We start from the raw sequence: 22,964 nt of genomic DNA, 5'->3' as shown, positions 1-22,964 counted from the left end.
GTTTCTGTAGGATTGCTTTTTTGAATTATATATAGGTGTGTTTGTCATTAAGTTGCCTACTAGCTGTTACCACTACCCTTATCCAAGTCTGGGGTTCCTGTTCTACTGCACAAGTACAAACTGGTCACACATGTATATATCCCAGAAACTGGGGAAAAGGTAAGTTAAGCCGTTAATATATTTTAGATGCATACACATTTTTTTAGAGGTCAAGGCGTGATAATTTCCAGCTTATATACGGTATATAATCGTCATTTGCAGCACTACTCTTAACAGAGCATGTTTAGCGGCACCCTATGAGGTTTTATTTTTTTTCTGCATACATTAGAACGGTTGCCTAAGATTCAGCAGATGCCAAGTGCTACTGTGGAACTAGGGGATGAATTAAATATAATAAAGAAGGATGTGGGGTGTATTTATTTAGAATAAGAAATGTTTCTATGGTATTTGGTTTTTATTATACTTTTTTAAAGTAGTTCTAAAGGTCCCAGCAGGCCCTGGATGCGAGAACATGATGACTTTTGCAGTTCTACAAGTATCAGCATATCCTGACAACCATGGGTATGCTGGAACTTGTAGTACTACAATTGCCAAAGTAACACACACTTTAAGGTGGCCAGGGCATGCTGGGATCAGTAGTGCACTGTAGGAAAATTATTGATTTTTCAGTTTAATTTTACTTATTACCCCAGACCCACTTTCCAATAGGGTGGGACCGATCAGCAATTGTCTAGGTTTTCCTAGGGAAGGAAGGCAGCAACATTTATTTGTGGGTCTGATTTCCCTATGCAAATCAACCTCATGATGACCCAGGTTGGATGGCATAGGCAAATGCTGATATAAGCATTTTCAGTTGAACCCCACTCATTTGTTTCCCCATTTTTGGCAATAAGATCATAGTGATAGTGCTGGTTTTGCTTTTTTTGGGAGACATTTTTTTTCTTTTTATTTATTGTTGTGTTTTACAATACAGACTTGTAGGGCATCTTACATAAATATATGCATTTGGCATATCATGTATACTTGTAGTTATCTTAAAATACCTTCTGCTCTGCATACTATATAAATTGCGTAGTTTTCATAAACATAATTTAGAGATTTTCAGGTAAATTGCGTGCAACTTTGCATAGGCCCCCATATGTTATGCTGAATGATGAATAAGGTGTTTTTATGTGAGAAGGGATGATAAAATCATAAGTCAAATACATTTGCAAAGTATATTTTAGAATGTGTTTATCTCCCGTTGATATATTTAACATTTATTCTAGTTGAGTTAGACACTCCTGTCCTGCAATTGGCCAAGTAATTAGTCTAAATAATTAATAGTTTGCAAGATCATGCAATAATAGCATAACCAAATGTTGCTTTTTACCCTGGGCTTGTTCTTCTTGAGTAGCAAAAAATGTTTGTTCCTCACCTGGGAGCATCACCCTTACCTCCATAGACGTGCTTCTGTCCCCCAAATGTTTAAGTCATACAGGAGCTTTAGGATGACCAGTACCTAATAGAGAGAACAGTGAGAAATTAAAATTTTGTCGGAGAAGGGGGAATCAATGTAGCAGCACTTGATTGGACAAGTTCAAAGGTAATCTAATTAGTTACTAGTTTCATTGAATCCTCTCCTCTGACAATGTTTGAATGCATCCCAGCTCTTTCTATCAGGCAGTGGACATAAGGCACCCAGAGGACTGAAGAGTTGAGGGCTTATTCAAGCACTATTATGGTGACAGGGGCAACCACCATTATGCAATCTTGGGGGTAGAATGGTAATATATTTTGAATGGAGTTCTCTTTTTAATTAACATATTTTATTAGCCTTTCTATCATTTACACCATAGATAACTACCATTTTTACTAAGAAAGCGTTAACAAAAAGTGGCTCTTGTCCAGTTCAGAGATCTGATTGCATTGCAAATCTCTCAGGCATGTATGCAGTTTGTACTCAAAAATGTGGCTAGATGCCAATTTTACTGATATTAAACTCGTAGCCTGTTAACTCATTTATATAAACATATCCTTAGCTACATTTACAGGCTGACATACTGAGACGTTCCTATTTTTTCTTTATTGAGAACTCTACAGAAAATGGAGACAGATTTCACAGACAAAGATACATATCAAGATATATTTGATCCAGAAGGATATTTACATACCTATTATAACCCAAAGTCAGGAATTCTGGTGGTTGATGGGTTTCTAGATTTTGCATTGAAGAAGCTTCATGAGGCGTTTGCTCTGAGTAAGTACATTGTTTTATCATTTGACTTGATCTTGGAAATATTTAATCTACTTTTATTACTGAAACGTTGCATAATATTTTGATGGCATTAAAGACAACATTGGCTTTCTATTTGTATTAATGCTTGTTTAGTTTTAGAACTGATCTGTCTTTATGTGCTCTGGTTTCCTCCCACACTCCAAAAAAAACATACTAGTAGGTTAATTAGCTGCAATCAAATTGACCCTAGTCTCTGTGTGTATGTGTGTTAGGGAATTTAGACTGTAAGCTCTAATGGGGCAGGGACTGATGGGGGTGAGTTCTCTGTGCAGCGCTGCAGAATTAGTGGCGCTAAATAAATAGATGATAATGATAGTGTAACAGTCTGATGTAGTAAGTCATCCACTTATAAGGAATAGTAAAGGGCTAGAAATTTGTGATTAAAATGCTTAAAGAGGCACAACCCTTGTTGCTAGTTGTGTTTGGAAGTTTGCTTAAAACATCTATTACACTTTTAGATAAAAAAAATTCTAACATTATTCTTGAGTTCCCCACCACTACCAATTTAAGATGGTGTCTCTTAACTTTAAAATATTTATTTCCTGTGTTTTCTTTAAATTCTTTATATATTTTAATATTTCACACAAGTACACCCTTTCTTTTATTTCCTGTAGACTGTACAAGCTATCCCAGTTTCCATTCCTCCAACTTGTGCACATTAAGGTCTTTCATAGTAAGTTTTTGAGCTTAAGACCTTGTGCCATTTCTAGATTATTATTTGGATGTTTTTCTTTCATTAAGACCTTATTAAAAGCAATCTTCAAAACTGATAGAATACTCCAAGATAAATATGTGTATTGGAACCAATATATCTACATCGGTGGTAGTCATTACAGCGATTAAGAAATTTCCAACAAGACTTATAGTGACATGCTGATTGCGTGGGCTCTCATTGCTGATATACTGCAAATACAGACTTGTTGAAAAACTGCCTGGCAACAATTGCGAGAGATGACCATCCCAGCACACAGATGTATGTCATTTTGAAGGGTGACACTTACATTCCTGCTGTTAAGGGGGCAATGCAAAGATACGACGGCTGTAGAATGTTTTTTAGGAAGGTTTGTACATTCTACAGCAGGCGGCTCCTTGCATTGTCCCCTTAACTGCAGGAATTTAAGTGTTGCCCTTCAAAGTGACGCACATCTGTGTGCCAGGATGTTCATCTGTTGCAATTGTTGCCTGTCATTTTTTCAAGGAGTCTGTATACAGGCAAAGAGAGCCTTCATGATTAGCATGTAGCTGTAAGTCTTGTCAAGAACTTTATATTCGCACTCTCCTACCCCACCCATCTAATTCTACTACCAATTCCGCTGCCAAAATAGCCTAGAAATGTGATACTTATTTGTTGTTTGCTTATACTGTTTACTCACTTACAGTTGCCAGAAATAATCACACCTACGTCTTTCATCTGTTTAAAAAAATAAAATAAATCTCACACACCAACAGACCCACACACTTGTCTTTATTGCATCATGAGGACCCATGTCTGGAACATGGCACATAAGGACAACCCTTTCCTAATGCCCAGTCAACAGAACAATCAAATCGACATGTGTATAAGCTGTTTGTCTCCAGAGTCACCACTTGAGATTTACATTTTAACTTTGTTTAAGGTACTGACATAGACTGCATGGTGGGGAAAGTTTTATTTATTTTGACCGTCTGAAGACATCAACATTCCCGCATACATAAATAAATGGACATCCTCATGCCTGAATACACTGACACCAAGCCCTAGAGGTTACAGCTCATTTCAACAAGTTTGATTCCACTTTAAAGCTGTTATGTGGTTTTTTAGGTAGAATTTCACTCCCGATCAGTTCTAATCCTTCGGTATGGATGGTTCCGCCATAAGGAACGCAACACAATCACGATTGCTGGGCACCAGGCAAATTTGGATAAACCTCATCATGTGCTGAGAGGAGATCCATAGCTTGGATCTCCTCTCTGTCCCAGGTTTTTTGCCACACTTCTCTAAAACCTGAAAGGAAGTAAAGCGGTCTATTGCAACCCTCTGAAATACAGAGAAGCCAAAGTGATTTTGCCAAACGAAACTGTGTGCTGCACCTACCAGTGGAAGACTTGACTGGGCACTGGTCCCCTGTTGCCTGATTACCACGCCACCTCTCTTCTGACGTGGAAGTGTTGGATGAACGCTTGACAACTTGTCTCTATGTCACTTGGGATTGCTCATTATCTGACCTGTCGCTCTGTAGCTGGACTGGTTCTAACAATAAAAAGATGTGTAAATGACCTAGGTAAAAGTCAAAAGCATACTTCAGACACAAGATATCCAACTCACCGTCTGGATCAATGTGCATCTCGTTCAAAGTCTTGCCTTTGCATTCTGCAAGTCTGCCACTCTCGTGAACCAATAAAAGTTTACTGATCTGAGCGAGTTGGGGGGATACCTTCTTGGAGGTGTTAATACTGCCAGTGCACCGTCATGTCGTGCCCAAGGAGAAGTCTGCCAACTGATCCTGTTATGTGTCATTTAGGTTGAGGACATTCGAGAGAGTGGCAATGTGCTTTCGAAGCTACGTGGAAGACAGCGTGTGGGGATGTTGTTGTATGCAATCAGAGATTCTAAAGTGTGACAAGGTGTGACATAGCAGCAAAACTGAGAAACAAGCAGGGATCAATACCAGGATGTCAGAGAGAAGCAAGACACAGAATACTCTGGAGAATCAGCAGCAGCAGGAAAGACAACAATGAACTGCCACAGATTAGTGGGATTACTGGAAGAGGCAGTCTTCTAAAGGCAGGGAACAGGTGTGGGAGCAGATTAGCAAAGGAGTTAACACCTGTTAGTGAGGTGATATGTACACAGGTGGGTCAGCAGCACCTCTGGAGAAAGAGAAGAACTGCAGGCCAGATTTACATAATGGCAAAGTCCAAACATAGTCCTTAGCAGATGGGAGCTGCAGAAGGCAAGCAGTATCCCTTGAGCATTACACCAACAGGGACAGTAATGATATTGTATGCAAATACAAATACTTTAATATGGAGTTGGTCCCCCTTTTGCTAGAATAACAGCTTCCACTGTTCTTGGAAGGCTTTCAACAAGATGTTGGAGTGTTTCTATGGGAATTTGTTCCCATTCATTCTGTAGAGCATTTATGAGGTCAGGCACTGATTTTGGCCACAATTGCTGTTTCAGTTCATCCGAAAGGCTTTTAGTGAGGATGAGGTCAGGGCTCTGTGCGGCCAGTCAAGTTCCTCCACACCAAACTCATCAAACCGTGTATTTGTAGTTCTTGCTTTGTGCACTTGGGCACAATCATGTTGGAATAGAAAAGGGCATTTCCCAAACTGTTGTCACAAAGTTGGAAGCATAGCATTGTCCAAAATGACTTGTTTTGCTGAAGCATTACAATTACCCTTCACTGGAGATAAGGGGCCTAGCCCAAATCCTGAAAAACAGTCCAATACCATTATCCCTCCTCCACTAAGCTTCAAAGTTTGCATAACGCAGTCAGGCAGGTAACACTCTATCGGCATCCACCAAACCCAGACTAACCCATCTGACTGCCAAACAGAGAAGCATGATTTATCACTCCACAGAACACATTTCACAGTCCAATGTCAATGAGCTTTATACCACTCCATCTGTCGCTTGGCATTGGTTTTGCTGATGTGAGGCACGCCTGCAGCTGCTCGACCTTGGAATTCCATTAAGATCCCACTGCATGGTTTTCGTGATTACATTTATGCCAGTGGAAGTTTGGAATTCTTCAGCTATGGAATCAACAGAGCAATAGCGACTTTTCCGCACCATGCACCATATCATTTGTTGACCTCGCTCTGTAATTTTACATTGCCTTCTGCTTTGTGGCTGAGTTGCTGTTGTTCCTAAACGCTTCCACTTTCTAATAATATACAGTTGACCTTGGAAAATCCAGCAGGGATGAAAATTCCAGAATCATCTTATTACAAAGGTGGGATCCTATCACAGTGCCATGCTTGATGCCAATGAGCTCTTAAAACAAATGTTTACAAATGGAGACTGCATGGCTAGGTGCTTGAATTTATACACCTCTGGCAACAGGTCTGATTGAAACACTTCAATTCAAAATTAACAGGTGTGGCCAAATACTTGTCTCCATATAGTGTACATTTCAAGACCATCAGCGTCTCTTTTACAAGCAGACTTCTTTAATATTCTTTAAATATTCTTCAATATGTATATATGAGCATTGTCAGGGAGGTCTGACTCTGACCGCCCCCTGATCCACTAACTTACCAAATAGTCTAACATTATATCATCTCTATTTTGTGTGGAAACCACTCCTGACTACATTTACCTTTCACCAACTGTACTTTTAGCACTCGTAACTTGGAAGTTTACTGTAAGGGAACATACAGGATTCCAGTCTCAATCTTGTCTCATCTATCCCTTAGGCTACAGATTTAACTGGCCCCTTCCCCAACACACTTCCACACCTCTCCCCAGCTACCACCATCTACTTATAAAGCCCATAGTATGCCTATGACTTAATTACCCAATTGCGCACACTCTGTGCTTTGATAGCTAAAAGAGTTAACACTTCCCACACTGGTATTTAAAGGGATAACACAGCCAAGCAATCAACCTCTTCTAAACTGGCAGTTAATTCATTTAGAGCAATAATGACAACACTTGTTAAATGTTAGATTTAATGTTAAAAAAGTACAATGTTTACAGGTTATAAAAATAATTTAAAAAATATGACATAACATAAGCAAAACATGTAAAATAAAAGGATAAATTGGCTTAGAAGATGGACAGCTTATCATTGGTGAAAGTTTGTTATGTCTTTTTTCTCACTGCCTTTATAATAGACTACCATAAATACTACCCAGGGATCATAGTGGCATCTCGAGTTTACTATACATTACAAAGTCAACATGAAAGCTGTTGCTCCTGCTACAAATTCTTCCAGCTCTTTGGTGCTACACGAATTCATATGCACTAAATATAATCTATACAGATTGATACAGACATTATCATACATGTTTTGCAATTAATCTACTGTTCATTCAGATGCAGAAATATTAGCGAACAGTAAATCCGTTTCAAATGTTTATCTAATCAACACTTATATCTGGTTCTGCTAGATTAAATTAATTATTTCACAAACCAGCAAGCAGAGTGCAAGGTGCAGCCCTTCTATCAAGTAAATTTCACCCATATGTTAATAGGCACACTAATTGTAGAGCCTTCTCCCATGGTTCCAGTGCTAGATTCATTCCAAAACAAACAGTGAGCAATGTTTTATACATCACCTTTCCTCAGGTGAGCTGTGGCTTTTGGGTTCTTTTTATATAAATTAACTATATGACATGTCATTTTTATTTCTTAAACAGGAGGTGTGAAGGGAAAGTCTTTGCTTGACATTGGCCATGGACCCACTATTTATCAGGATCTCTCAGCTTGTGAATCCTTTGAGGAGATCATTGGAGCTGACTACACTGATCGCAATCGCGAATACTACGAAAGAAGCCTGAGAAATGAGACTGGAACATTTGACTGGACAGAAGCGATACAAAAAGTCTGTGACCTGGAAGGAAAAGGGTATATTAAGATATTTCACATTACCAGTGACTTTGTGGGTAAACTTTAATGGGTGAGCAGGTTGCAAGTATGCACCCGACTATATGCTGGCAGCACAGATATATGTGTACCTACAAAATACACATATGTCATAACTCTCAACATTTCATGAGAAGGATCAGGGCAAAATTTTTCCAAGCCCAGTAACTGTCCAGATGTGCTCATGTTTTGCCAAAAGCACATTCCTAAAACATTTAGTCCCTCCTATATTGGGTGTCACTTTTCATGTAGACAATTTAACATGATACTGCAGCAACTTTTGTAAAATGTACTTTTGTGCAACCCAGGTACTGTTGATGCTAAAGTGTAAAATTTAAGCACATCTCTTTTGTATGACTCATTCTTCTCATGAAAACAACTTGTTTCAAATGCTGTTCCTTATTTGCTGTTTAGAGACGGAGCATATTTATTTGACACAAATAAAATATGTGTGATTTGTCTAAAATAAATGTTTAACTTTCACACTGATTTTTAAACATGGAATAATTTAACATTATGCACTGTTGGTCTGCACCTAAGGGCAGCAGATGCTGAGAAGCAGCTCTTTCCATCCCAATATGTATGTAACCCCCTCCTCCCTGTAACTGCAAAGCAAAATTAATGAATGAGAAATTATCAACATAGACATTTGTCTGAGATGGGGTTGCATTGTGTAGCATAATAGTGTATTCTACTCTGTAGCAAGATTGGTAAACTAGAGGATGCTTATTGTAAATGAAGGGGCTTGTGTATGAGGTAATGCTTAGGGTGCCAAAGGATGTGTGCCTACAATCTCAAGCTAGGTATATTAGGCTGCCCTGTTTTAAAACTTTTAAATATGGGGTGTTTATAAGTTCTTATGAGATGCTGAGCAACACCTGTAGATTTTTCTTCCATGCACATATATTATAAAGCCACAAGTGGTACTAATATTAGAAGACATTAGGTTGTTAATGTTTTACTAGTTTTCTTTTCACAGAAAAGTTTAATTATCTAAAATGTATTGCTCTCAATCAATTAAATAATATTATGAACAATTGAGGAAGTGACCCAAGCACTCTGCTTAAAGGCCAAAACTACCTTACTAGTGGAAATGTTGAAAAATTATCTCCTCCTTTGCCCACATTACCTGATTAATATCAGTTCATACTCTGTGCTGATGGAGTCCATAATTCTATTGGGCCCTACAACAGAGATTCTGATGTGCAAATTGGTTGCAAGCCGAGTCCTATATTTGCTTTTCATCCTGCTCTTATCATCAAACCTTTTTAGATTGATGACATGATAGATTCAAGCACTAATATTATTGGGCTCAGACAGCAGCCTATCTACACATGGGTCCTCTGTAGTTTGCATTTAATAGAAAAATGAACCTTAACACTGCAGAGAAGGGGAAGCCAGGCATTGGACCTCCATAACTCAGATAAGAGTGAGCAAGGCAGAAGTTGGGAAACAGTCCAGATATCTAATGTAAAGGTATAAGCTTGAGAAAAAGACTGCAATACTGTTCATTTACATAGTGCCAACAAATTACACAGAACTGTGCACATTTTTTTTATTTATTCACAACTGACGCTTCCCCTAGTGGAGCTTGAAATCTAATTTCCATTCAAGAGACAGACACAGACACACAGACACACACACACACACACACACACACACACACACACTGAATCGATCTCAATGCACCAGTGCTACAAGTCAGCAATGCCATCCACTGTGCCACCATTTAACATTTATGATATGTGTCACATATATTGCCTTTTTGTTCAATAATATATGCATAAAACAGTCTCTTAACTAATGGACTAACAACAGTCTATATTAAGTTTATCTTCACATAAGGTTATTTTCTTTTTCAGAACAAGCATACAAGAGAAGAGGAAGAAGCTGAGAGATACAGTGAAGGAAACTCTGAAGTGTGATGTTCTGAAAAGCAACCCTTTAGAACCATTGGTTTTGCCCAAGGTTGACTGTGTCATGTCTCTTGGGTGCTTAGAGTGTGCTTGTAGTGATCTGGAAACCTACCGAAATGTCCTTAAAAATGTATCTTCTTTGATAAAAATAGGAGGACACCTAATCCTAACTGAGGTACTAAACTGTAGCTCTTACTTATCAGGTGGTAAGAGGTTCTCCTGTCTCGTGTTAACTGAGGAGTTCATGAGAAATGCTATTACAGAGACAGGATTTGACATCCTGGATCTGGAGGTCATCCCCAGAAAGTATGACAAAGACCAATTTGAGCTCTGTAACCATGACTCAAGCTTGTTTGTGCTTGCACGCAAAGTGCGAGATGTCTAGGAGGAACCTTGCAAAATGGCAAAACATGATCACTAAACACTTTTTTAAACTTTAGTTATTGATTAAAAGAAAGAATCTCAAATTTCACAAATGATTCATAGACATAGATCTATTAACTTTTTAGGAGTGTATATTATCCATATATATGATTAGTGGACCATTTGCAAGATTATAAACTGCATGGTAAAAAACGGTTTTAGAGAACTAAAATACTTCTGTCATCTGGCTTATGCTACATCGCCTTGCCTATCTATGAGTATAAAAATCAGAAAGTCCTAAATTTTGCTCCCTTTCCACCATGATAAAAGACAAATATAAATAATGAATATCAAGAAATCTGACAAGTGGTCACGGCTTCTCCTGTGTGGCCGATAACTACCAGTAATAGACCTATTTCAAAGATAGGAGAACAAGGGATAGGAAGGCACTTATTGTGTAGTAGTTTGGATTACATTAAGAAACTTAATAAAACCCAGCATACTTTAAAAAAGACAGGAGAAGTTCTTATCTGACAAATCCTTGAGTGAAACAATCCATTTTCATAGTGCTGGATTATGGCCCTTCAAATTAGAAATCAAAATTTATTTTAAGATGCCATAACCAACTCATGTCAAAGTGTTCCCCTTCTGGCCAGTCCTACACTAAATATAATCATGAATTCAATCTAAATTTTAACATGATCATTGCTATGCTTTTTAACTGGGCTGATTATTTCCTAGTCTCTCTATCTGTATGTGTATGTTAGGAAACTTAGACTGTAAGCTTCAATGGGGTAGGGACTGATGTGAGTGAGTTCTCTGTACAGCGTTGCGGAATTAGTGGTGCTATATAAATAGCTGATGATGATTTTCTGCACACAGCTTTTGAAGGCAAGTACGACCTCAAACAGTAAGACCTCAGCTGCCCAGATGAAATTGCAATGCAATAGGAAATTTTCTATTGCTGTGATCTCTGACTAATAAGAAATCGACACTTAAGTCCAACAGAGTTTGTATGTTTCCTACAGTGGATTAGTGCATATTATACTGCAAATGATTCTGAAATTAGAATGCACATGCCTGAACAAATTAAAACTCAAATCATGTCTTCATTTGGACCACCTTCTTCATTAGTTACAACTTTTCAATTTTTTAGCTGAAATACTGCTTGGTGAAACCTTGCTTATGTCTTAAGATATCATGAGTGTATGAGGCTTTTGATTTCTTTTGTCATTGCTACATTTTAATGTATAAAATTAATTGGTGTTTGTGCACATAAAAATGCACATTCCTTAATAAATTTCCCCTGGAATGCTACCAACTGCAAAGGATGTGGAAAGATCTGAAACATTTGGTGGGGGAGAGAGAAGGCACTGTGGCCATCAGCTAATATGGAAACACCCCCTAAATGTGCAATCTCTATCCTTTGGAGCTCATTTAACTATAAGGTTCTGTTTTATAAAATCTCTGTGCCTAGCTTGCATTCAGAAAGGAATGCTCTGGTCTGATTTTGTATCCCTGCAGCCTCCATCATTATGTGCTAAATCATGCTATTAACCAGATAAGTAGGCTCATCACATCACAAAACTGGACTTGCTGTGAGGGTCTACAAATGTGCAGCTTTATAAATGATCCTTAAAAATTCATTTAAGCTGCTATTCATCATTATCATTTATTTATATAGCGCCACCAGTTCCAAAGCGCAGCCCCATTGGAGCTTAGAGTTTAAATTCCCTAACACTTATATACACACAGAATAGGGTTAATTTTTTCAGCAGCCAATTAAGTTACCAGTATGTTTTTGGAGTGTAGGAGGAAAATGAAACCCACAGAAAGAGCATGCAATTGCCAAAAAGATAAGGCCTTGCTCAGGAAACGAAATTCATGACCCCAGCGCTGTGAGACAGAAGTTATAACCACTGAGTCAAAATGCTGTCTATTTTCTAGCTACAATTGCCTAATATGCCTAATTAGTAGAATATGAACAATCACACAGTTAATTACTGATACCTAATTTACATATATATTTGTATAACAAACTTATATAACCAAGGCTTCTTTATTGTTTTATAAGTTGTATCCACTTTAACAAATGTAACTTTGATCTACTTATTTCAAAATAGAGAAAAAGTTATGACTCTACTAGCTATATTTAAGTATATCACTTTGCAATATGAAGTGCAAAGCACTTATTATGTCTAACACTATATTATGTGTAATGCAATGAATTTGTCCATGCTATATTGTTTCTCAAATAAAATTACATATTCTTAGAAAATGCATTGTAGTCCCATATGTTTTGCACAAAGCAAACGACTGCCAGGAAGAGTTTTTCGTTAAATTCGCGCTTGAAATTACCAATGATTTTATTAAAAGTAGAAAAATAGATTTTTATGGACAACCTGTGAGAAAAATGACTAAGCAATAAAATGTGTATAGTTTAAAACTCTAAGAGGATATTCCATAGGCTGCTTCATGAATGAAATGTTCAGCTGTCCAAAGGGCAGAGCTGAGTTATTTCTGCACAAGAGGATGTAGGGGGAGGTGGGGGGGGCGATTTTATAACGGTAGTTTCAGTCACAGTTACACTGGTCATTTTCCTATAGGTCAAAAGCCAGGGACAGTTGAATTACACAGTTCACTATAGGCCATGCTCTTCAGTTCTTTGTTCTAGAGGTTTAGGTCTTTCTCCATGGTAACTATGTCTGTGATCAATTGCTCAATCTCCCACCCAATATTGGTTAAACAAGTATTTCCCTTCAGGCTCCTGCCATTAAAGAGTTTCATAAGTGTACTTAGTATAATGTTATATAAAGTCTAATTTTATACACAATGAAACAATAATATTAATAAACCAGATCTGATCGCAACAGTGTATGATCTGATAGCAACTAACCACAAATATGGGCGTTTAAATAAGACTCCATTGTATATGATATAATCCTAAATATACATTGATTCAGATTGATCTTTCATGCAATTTTAATAATTTGACGTTAACAAAGTAATAAGGGAAAGCTACTGATGAACGTGAAGACTTGTCAGAAAAAAATGAAATAGCTAACATTTCATACATCACATGCAGTGGTGAGAAAAGGTTCAAGCCCTACCCTCTTTTTGCTAGTAGTCATTCTGTTATACGCACTAAAATGCCCATTGAAAAGTAGAGTGCCCAACATGGCCAAGCATCTGCTGTAACTTCCCATGCTTTTCGCTCAGAATGTAGGTCTGTCACCTCCAAAGCAGCCACATCAGTGCATGACTAGAACACTGAGGCTGATGAACAAATTGGGCGTTCACAGATTCCTAAGCAGAGTCTCAGAGTAAGCAGAGTCTAAGGGTAAGCAGAGTCTAAGGGTAAGCAGAGTCTAAGGGTAAGCAGAGTCTAAGGGACATTTCAGATTCTGACACTGTAATTATTGGAAAACCTCCTTCCAAAAATTCTTAACCAATTGGAAATGTGAGAATGAGTAGTAATGATGATGATTTATACATATAAATTGAGAATGCTACGTTGAAACTTGCACATCAGAATTAGGGTGATAATTGTAAATCTGAAAATGATGCATGTTTTGCACTTGAACAAGATAATGAGCATGATGATGATGAAGATTGTGTCCAAGTAAGGCAACCACCAGTGGTACTACCTAATGCCCATGATAAGCGCATTGTCATGCCTGGGCAAAATACCAGAAAATGAGTAAATATTTTTTTTATCCAAACCCACAACATTTTCAAAGCACCTGTAGCCATTTGGATGCCATGAAAAATTAAAGGGATTCATTTCTGCTAAACCCAAACTCATGTTTAAGAGATCCAGAAATCTAATAAACGGTCTAAAATCTAAAAAACACGCACCCCTCTAAACACTTGTCTCAACAACAGCGTTGGAGGGCTTTATTTCTGCAATAAATATCTTGCATGTAGAAATACAAAGATCCATACTACTAAAGCAATCATAGAGTTTGCATCAATTCATAATAGCAGGAGATTTATGATTAGAGAAAAAAATCATGTGTGAAATACTATATATCGCTTACAATGTCCCTGTAAGCAGCAATTTGTGGGGAGGACCACAAGGAGTTTTGAGCCTATCAGAACATTATCTAATGACTTCTCATCGGTCGGTGTTGTTGGCTACGTTTGTGATGAGCCTATGGATTTAAAAATTGGAGATGATTGATATTAATATACTTAATTAATATATTTTATTGTAATATTATTTTGAAATAAAAACTTGAACTCCACATGGCATTATCACATTAAATGTTAGGCCTCTGACTTCAATGTGCAAGAATGTATGACATTTACATGATGATTGATTACAAAGCTTGTATAAAGGGTTTTAAACATTAAATGTAGACATTTCTCACCAACCTTAGGTTGAGAAATAGGGATCCGTGCCCCAGACATGTTTTCTTTCTATAATCTCTCGTGGTATCTGCTGTTGGATATTTACTCAAAGGAAGTATAATCAATGACCAAGTTGGGGTCACTAACAGACTCTGCTGTTGCTCTCCTGTCATCTGACATTTTTTCAACTGACTCTTAATATCTCATATGTGGTTGAGGCAATTCTCAATCGATCGCTTAACAAGGTCAACCTCATTCATAGCAGAATATACAGAACATCAAATTTGTTTATTTCTTAAAAATGCTAGTTTTACAGCTTGAATGCCCAAAAGCCTATCATGTACTAGCTCTATGCTTGTCACAAGCACTCAATTTTCCTCAAAGCTGAAGCACACATTGCGCCCAGATTTAGTCTTCCCACTCACAGCAGAAGTCCCTGCCTCTTCCTAAAAATCATGACCTACTCACCTACTTGCTACTCTCTATCTTTCTCCTCCTCCCCACTGGCCCTAGACTGCTCCCCTCCTTCCTTTTAACACAGAACAGACAAACACAGATTGAAAAAAGCCACACACCACACTCACACACTAATTGCACAGAGTCAAAATAGACAGACTACAAAAGGGTAGACCAGTGGTTCCCAAACTTTCTCAGCTCGAGGCACCCTTAGGGTCACCATAATTTTTCCAAGGCACCCCTAAGCAAAAATAATTACCGGGTAGTCCCGTTTTTTAAGTATTTGGGTCAAAATGACGTAAGATGTATTTAGACCCCTTCACCATCACATTGTGCCCCTTTATCATATCACTGTGCCCCTTCACCATATCACTCTGTATTACATTCGCCATCTCACACTGTGTCCCCCTCTTCATCAGCTCACACTCTGTGTCCCCCTCTTCACACTCTGTGTCCCTCTTCATCAGCTCACACTCTGTCCCCCCTTCAGCATTTCTCTTTGTCCCCCCCTTCAGCATCTCTCTCTGTCCCCATCCTTCAGCGTCTCTCTGTCCCATTCCTTCAGCGTCTCTCTGTCCCTCTCCTTCAGCGTCTCTCTGTCCCCCTCCTTCAGCGTCTCTCTGTCCCCCCCTTTAGTGTCTCTCTGTCCCCCTCCTTCAGCGTCTCTCTGTCCCCCTCCTTCAGTGTCTCTCTCTGCGTCTCTCTGTCCTCCTCCTTCAGTGTCTCTCTCTGCCCTCCTCCTTCCATGTCTCTCTCTGCCCTCCTCCTTCAGTGTCTCTCTGTCCCCCTCCTTCAGTGTCTCTCTCTGCATCTCTCTGTCCTCCTCCTTCAGTGTCTCTCTCTGCCCCCCCTCCCCCCTTCAGCACCTCTCTCTGTCCCCCTTCACTCTCCGTTCCTGTACTTACCTTCTTTCTTCATGTTCCGCCGTCTTCTGTCCTGATGTCCTCTCTGCTGCTCCTCACTGACACTGTCGGACGTGATGACGTCACGCCCGGCAGTCAGTGAGAACAGTGAGGAGGATCTGGCGCTGGATGGGTAAGTTGTTGTTTTTTTCTTTTTTTTCTTCTTCCTTTTTTTGGAGGGCAACAGTGCCGCGGCACCCCAGGGAGCCGCGGCGCACACTTTGGGAACCGCTGGGGTAGACAATCAAATCTATACAGCAGGTACACAAAATACAACATTCACTTATCTTTTTGACAACACTCACCAATCTCCTGCTTTCTCCACTACTCTCACTCTAGCTCCTGCAACTCTTACCCACTAATATAAGGAAATAGACAGGTTTTTGGTGAGGTCAAAATCATGCAAGTTTTCAATGTTAAGCTTGGAAACAATCAGAAACGATTTATTTTTTTTAAATTCACACTTTACAAACAAATGCTGGCAATTTCATGCTTTTGGTGTTGTATGAAAACCGCTGCAGGTCACCAGACATCAATGGTAATTTTCAATTGGCCCCTCAAAAAACAAAGTGTAATAAAATGTATGGATTGGCTCTTAAAAGCGCCGTAGATGTGTGGCGGATATGAGCAATTTCTAATTGCTAAATACAACGCAGCTTGATACATCTTGCCCCAGATTTCAAGCCATTCAACCCCACAATAGAATCCTGGATCAGAACAAGTATTTTTCTCACAGAAGGAAACAAAGAGAATAGAGAAGATAACATATTACCTTTTTATTATATAGTCTATATCATATTAAAATGTTCTCACTGTGGAAGTAGAATAATTGGATGAAGTAATTCTAAGTTAACAAATATCAATTGTAATAGTTTTCCATGCGATTGCGAACAGTACGCTACGTCATATCAGGGAAACTAACGCAATCGCACAGAAAAACAACACACAAACACTTACATTTACACTTACGTTTGTAAATAGTACACATTTAATAAAGTTCCAACTCACATCAGCTTATTAGTAAAACTTAAAGGTTATTTATGCAAAGATAAATTTACATTACATGTATTTATGGTTCAAGTCCTAAGAAATGTATGGTGTTTGGTATTATCATACTGCATTTCACCAGTAGAAATACAGTGTTAACAGAGTAGCGATCACATTTAGAGATCACTATTTATGAATAAAATAAGATTGATACTCTAGAATACTGTGGCCAGCACATGTTTATAGGTTGGTTTAAACTGGATTAGGTCAAATCCCTCAGGCAAGACATGTGCTCATCTGTTGGAGTAAGCTTCCCCCACCTTTGGTGAGGAATTCTTTGAACTGACCTATTATCTGCATTGTACTGGACTGAGTTGACCCCTAGACCAATGTAGAAAAACCTAATTTTATCTTTGTGTACATTGTGACATTATCACTGTTTTTTTGTTAACTCATTCTGTATATAAGGAAGTCCCTGGGCCAGTATTACATCTCTTCCTTTACTGCAGACTACAAGACTGAATCTGGAACTGGGCTCAGGGAGCACTTGCGTAATGTATTCATCATCATCATTATCATTTATTTATATAGCGCCAGCAAATTCCGTAGCGCTTTACAATTGGGAGCAAACATTAATAAAACAATACTGGTGTGACAGAAGGTATTGCTTATGCCACCCTGTCTGTTGTTGCTGGGAACCGGCTGGGCTTACTTTGCCACCGTTCCCTTACGTTATCCCAAATGTGCCCTCTTTCCGCAGTAGGAGGGGCTTACAATGCTGCCACCACTGAGCTACTTTATGGTGCTCAGAACCACGTTCCTTCTCGGTAACTGTCACGCTAGTGTACTCCCGTGCTGGTACACTACGGCTGGTAACTCCGGACCTCTTACTATGAATCAGGGTTGCTGTGGATGGATCCCCCCTGGCCTATCACACTGACCAGAGCTGCAGGGTAGTGGCAGAGCGGTGGTACTGGAGAGCTGGGTCCAACCTCAGAATCAGTCGGTGAACGGATTAGATTTAGGGTCTAATCTGCAGGTCACAGAATTACAGCAATATTTAAGAAGCTGTCAAGCATGGTCTTGAAGCAGAGTGATGTTTATTGCTCAGGTGACCTGACAAGGACAGTTCCACTGATTAAAGGTATCAGTGGTCAGGTCAGATGGAACATCAGAATGATACATTTCAGTGTACAGGACAGTGCTTTTTATACAGATTTGGACACAGGCTATTTTCAGAAACAGGATGTACACTGTTTACTAAAACATAGGTTTACATGAATTGCAAAGCTAACAATATTTACACTTCTCTGTGAAATTCTAGAAACGCTGTGATGTCCTGCATCTTTGGTTTAGACGCAGGAAATGTAGCAGCACGTTTTAAATTAAACCTTCCTGTCTCCAAGTAAAACCTCACACATCAAAAGACCCAATTAACATATGGGGTCTTACTTCAGAATACACATTCCCACAGAACAGCACAAACCAAAACAAGTCATTTTTCCACATCACAATACACAAAAGGCTTCCATCTACAAAGGCCCATTGTATCAGATATATACATCAGAAATAGGCATTTGCTTTAGAAAGATTAAAACAGAAAAAACAAATTTTGTACCCTGGTCTCAGAAATAAACATTTCCCTTACCAAAATATACACAATATTAAAAATAAGTGCATGTGCAATTATATAAATAAGCGCCCTGCGCTATTTCCTTTAAATAAATGTATACCATAAGTTATTTATACTTGATCCAGTGACACTCCTTCCCACCTTGTCCATGCGGCAACCAGCGTGCCATGTGCGATGATTTGGCTCCTGGTCCGCAGTCTACTAGGGTTACCGGAGGTGACCCAGAGGATCTGGCTCTTCCAGCCGAGACAGTCCATCCGCATTGCTGTGAGCCTTTCCTTGCTTGTGAATTATGTCAAAGTCATAAATTTGAAGTGCAAGGCTCCAGCGCAACAAACGGCCATTTTCCCCTGAGGTGTGTTATTGCCACTTAAAAGGATTATGATCAGTCACCACAGTAAAATGTCGTCCATACAAATAAGGTTAAAGTTTATCCACTGCCCACACAATGGCCAAACATTCCTTCTCAATTGTGGCAAACCCCACCTCTTGGTTTAGCAGTTTTCTGCTCAAATAAGCCACAGAGTGCTCCTGCCCATACTGTGATGCGTCAGTTTGCACAAAAAAGTCTTTGTCATAATTAGGTGCCAATAGTACTGGAGCATGAACCAGGGCTTTCTTTAACGACTGAAATGCCAGCTCACAAGCGGGTGTCCAGTCAACTACTTTGGGGAGTTTCTTCTTAGTGAGATCTGTCAGGGGCTTCGCTACAGTACTAAAGTCTGGGACAGAATGTCTGTAGCCCTCTGCAGTCGTTAAGAATGCTAGTAAATGTAACTGGGCCATGGGCTGGGGCAAGGCTCGAATTGTCTCTACCTTAGTTGGTTCTGACCTAACCCTTCCTCCCTCCACACAATCACCCAGGTTCTGTACCTCTGACATCCCCATCTGGCACTTCACTGCCCTAACAGTCAAATATGCCCACCCCATCTTACCTAACATCAGCCCTATTTGATCCAGATTACTGGTTAATGTCCTTCTGGATTACTGATCCAGAAGGACATTACTCTCTTCTATTTCTCTTGGATCTCTCTGCTGCATTTGACACTGTTGACCACTCTCTCCTCATACAAATGCTACAATCCCTAGGTCTTGAAGGCATTGTCATATCCTGGTTCTCATCCTACCTATCTAATTGCTCTTTCAGTGTTAATTTCTCTGGATCCACCTCTGCTCCGCTTTCTTTAACAGTTGGAGTACCACAAGGATCAATCCTAGGTCCTCTGCTATTCTCTATCTACACCACTTCTCTTGGAAAACTAATGAGCTCCTTTGGATTTCAGAATCACTATACGGATGATACACAAATCTATCTATCCTCTCCTGATCTTTCACCATCTGTGTTGATTCACGTTATTAACTGTCTTTCTGCCATTTCATCTTGGATGTCTTCTCGCCGACTGAAACTCAATCTTTCAAAAACTGAATTAATAATATTCCCACCCAAAAACAGAAGCTTCCTGCCTGACATTTCTATTTCTTTTGATAACATGACCTGTTGAATTAATTTCCAGAATAAATCGATATTGTCCAGTCCAATTGTAGATTTAGCAATAAAAAGAGATTTACTTCATTTTTAGATCTTAAGTTACATAGTTACCAAAGACAGAGTTCATTTACCATAAAGCCTGCAGACCATGATTCTTAGCAGAGAGTGTCTGCACTCAGTTGGCTGCATGTCAATTTAAAAACTTTTACAATGGTGGGTGTGTTTACAAAGTGATGTCATCACAGAGGTCATGGATGGCTTACAATGAATCAGCATTAACTTCATTGATCTACTTTTTTAGATGAGATATTTGCACAAGATATAGTCCTAGCCTTTTCACAGTATTGTACCAGCAATTCTTCGAAATAACAATATGTATTATAACAATAAAATATAATAATATTGCAAATCAGGTTGCTGACAATAAATGTTATTATTATTATATATACAACTTTAACAGTCCACTCTCTTGTAGTACCCAAAACTACAATAATTTTTAAAAAGTGTATTAATAATAACAAAAAGTCTTCCCTTGATTTGACCATGTAGTGCTTAACTCAATTTGTCCTAACCTAAGTATGACCCTTCCCCTGTACCAGATGTTACTACTAGTGTGTATTTTTAACCATTGATTATTCTATCAACTTCCATTTTATTTTTTATATATATATTACTACATATTTCACGAACAGATCAGTTAGAACCACTAATAAAAGTTTCCCCAATGTAGACATATTTTCTCTTTTATCAATTTCTTATTTTGTTCATCTATTCAACCAGTGAGATATGCTCAATATATCATCCCAAATCTAATCTCTAAACTAATGAATTTCTTTTAAATTTGTGAATTTAACAAAGAAATGAACTGGACTTCACTTTTTTACCTTTTTAAAAAGCTTAACAGCATTTTCAGAATCACTCTCAAAACCCCCATTCTGTAGTTGAAAATAGATGATGCTGGAACATATAGAAATCAATGAGGAGAAAAACAAACATGTGGTGGCCACCATGAACGGCTCATTCTTCTTCGCTGATTTATTTTTTCTTGCACCAATCAATCTTTCATTTCCTGGAACACATTCTCAAGCTGTGGAAGTATTTCTCCCTTTTCTGCTTGGAATTTTGATGGCTTGGTGTTCTTCTTACAAATGGTAGAGTGGATCCAAGTGTCTCTTTTCACAACCTTCAGTAATGTGGCAGCAGTCTTCAACACCTGGTAATATCCTTCCCATCGCTTTATTACACAACTAGAACACAGTAAATTTCTACTTGTAACAGTCAGTGTTTCACAAGTCTGGGGAGAGGATCTTCAAACTCCCTTTGTTTCCAGTTGTTTCACTTATGGTAATCAAATATTTGACAGTCACTTCATTGTTATAGTTCAAAATGTTATTACATGTGGCTGTTTCCCCAAACAAAAAATGTTTAATAAAAATGAAAAGTTAGATAGCGGTCTGAAAGTGATTATGATGCTGTGCAAAACCAAAAGATAACCCTCTGGCCAAACCAGCTTGGCTCAGTCATTACTTTACTAAATTCTAACAGAAGTACCTAATATATATAGTCAATAATTGATCATAATTCCCTTGTCCTTCATTAAACAAAGGTGCATGCTATCTTTCTTAAAACAATGAAATCAATACATTTTTCTTAAGGTAATAAAACAATAAACTAACTTTAACCCTTCTAAACAATCTTACTTCTATCCCTCGCCTAATTTACACTGTTCACAATTTATATATCCAGTACTTTGTTATATAATGACCAGTATAAATCTGGATGTAATCACATAATGTAAAGTCATAATGATAACCTTCTGAACTAAATTGCCATAGAACGTCAAGATATGACAACCTACTTAAGATTTTCTAAATCTATTATACAGCAAAACATTTTCCTAATCAGGTCTACATAATTAATCCTTTACTTTATATATATACAACTAGACTATAAAAATCTACTGTACTATAGACATACGTTTCCACGAATTCCACACCCTACATAAATGATGAGAAATTTTAAAAGACAGTAATCTGTGCGTGCAATACCACAAGTGACAAAGGTGCTATCAGATATCTACTCAATAATTTGTAATACAAATATAGATCGTCCAGAATGTGTCCGTGTGCATTTTGTTGACTACTGTTGACTCAACGATATACATATAATTCCATTTTGAAATTAGCTGTAGTAATACAGATACATTTTTACAATTCACTGTAATCTTTGACTATAGGAGAAGAGACAAAATGTCTTCAAACTCATTCCACTATGCAGAGATAAAACAAAAATGTCTGCCTTATTTTGCTTCTGACACCAGGCTAACCTCTGGATAGTGAAACACAGATATAAACAACTCCTAATTAAGCTGTCTTATCCCTGTCAAAAACTTCTAAGAGAATATTTTCTTTCATTGCTGTGAGATCATGATGTCAATCTTTGGCATGGTAAGATGGAGTCTTGTCATTCGTCCAAAAATCGCAGATTTTAGCATCTTCTTATCACAACTTTTTAAACCCCCCCAATTTTTCTCCTAATTTCTATTTGGGAGGAGAAAAACAAACAACCAAACAAGGATTTCTGCTGCTGACCTGTGAAAACAAATTTATATAAAATAGAGAGAAAATGTGAGAATTCAAAATACACTTTATTCCATTACACATTACACTAATATCATTTTCCAAGGACATGCATACTATATATATGGATTTTTCATTTAGAACATTTGATAATGACAGTTCCCCTACAATCTGTTTTATAAACAGTTTAACATTAAGCATTTTCCAATAACTCATAAATAATCCTTAAGCACTAAACGCTGGCGCAACTATATTTTGTTTTAAATTTCATCATGTTGCCATATTTCTAAACTTTAATTTTTCTCTAGGTTACAACTCGCATGAGTTGATTCTACAAATTAGCATTTAAATTTTTGTAATATTCACTATTGTAATTACTGTTGTCACCTCTTTACTTGTAGCCATGCTTTGTGTACTTAACCCAGATGTCCCA

At 38.2% G+C, this 22,964-nt stretch overlaps 1 protein-coding gene across 1 annotated transcript; it reads left to right on the top strand.

Annotated features, from left to right (window-relative positions):
- The first annotated feature begins 1,995 nt into the window (after positions 1-1,995).
- LOC142107620 (indolethylamine N-methyltransferase-like) lies at positions 1,996-12,410 on the top strand. The gene is made up of 3 exons (XM_075191150.1): positions 1,996-2,239; positions 7,628-7,835; positions 9,716-12,410. The coding sequence occupies exons 1-3, from the start codon at positions 2,086-2,088 to the stop codon at positions 10,152-10,154; spliced, it is 801 nt and encodes a 266-aa protein (XP_075047251.1). The 5' UTR covers positions 1,996-2,085; the 3' UTR covers positions 10,155-12,410.
- Positions 12,411-22,964: the final 10,554 nt, after the last annotated feature.

Source organism: Mixophyes fleayi, chromosome 11, assembly GCF_038048845.1.
Source record: "Mixophyes fleayi isolate aMixFle1 chromosome 11, aMixFle1.hap1, whole genome shotgun sequence".
In the NCBI taxonomy this organism is placed as follows: Eukaryota; Metazoa; Chordata; class Amphibia; order Anura; family Limnodynastidae; genus Mixophyes; species Mixophyes fleayi.
The sequence above is the reverse complement of the archived record's forward strand: the minus strand, read 5'-3'. Positions and strand labels throughout refer to the sequence as shown.

Excerpts from the sequence above, each read along its gene's own strand:
- LOC142107620 (XM_075191150.1), top strand. The coding sequence starts at position 2,086 with ATGGAGACAGATTTCACAGACAAAGATACATATCAAGATATATTTGAT. Across the intron at positions 2,240-7,627 it reads TCATGAGGCGTTTGCTCTGA|GAGGTGTGAAGGGAAAGTCT; the intron begins GTAAGTACATTG and ends TTTCTTAAACAG. Across the intron at positions 7,836-9,715 it reads TGTGACCTGGAAGGAAAAGG|AACAAGCATACAAGAGAAGA; the intron begins GTATATTAAGAT and ends TTTCTTTTTCAG.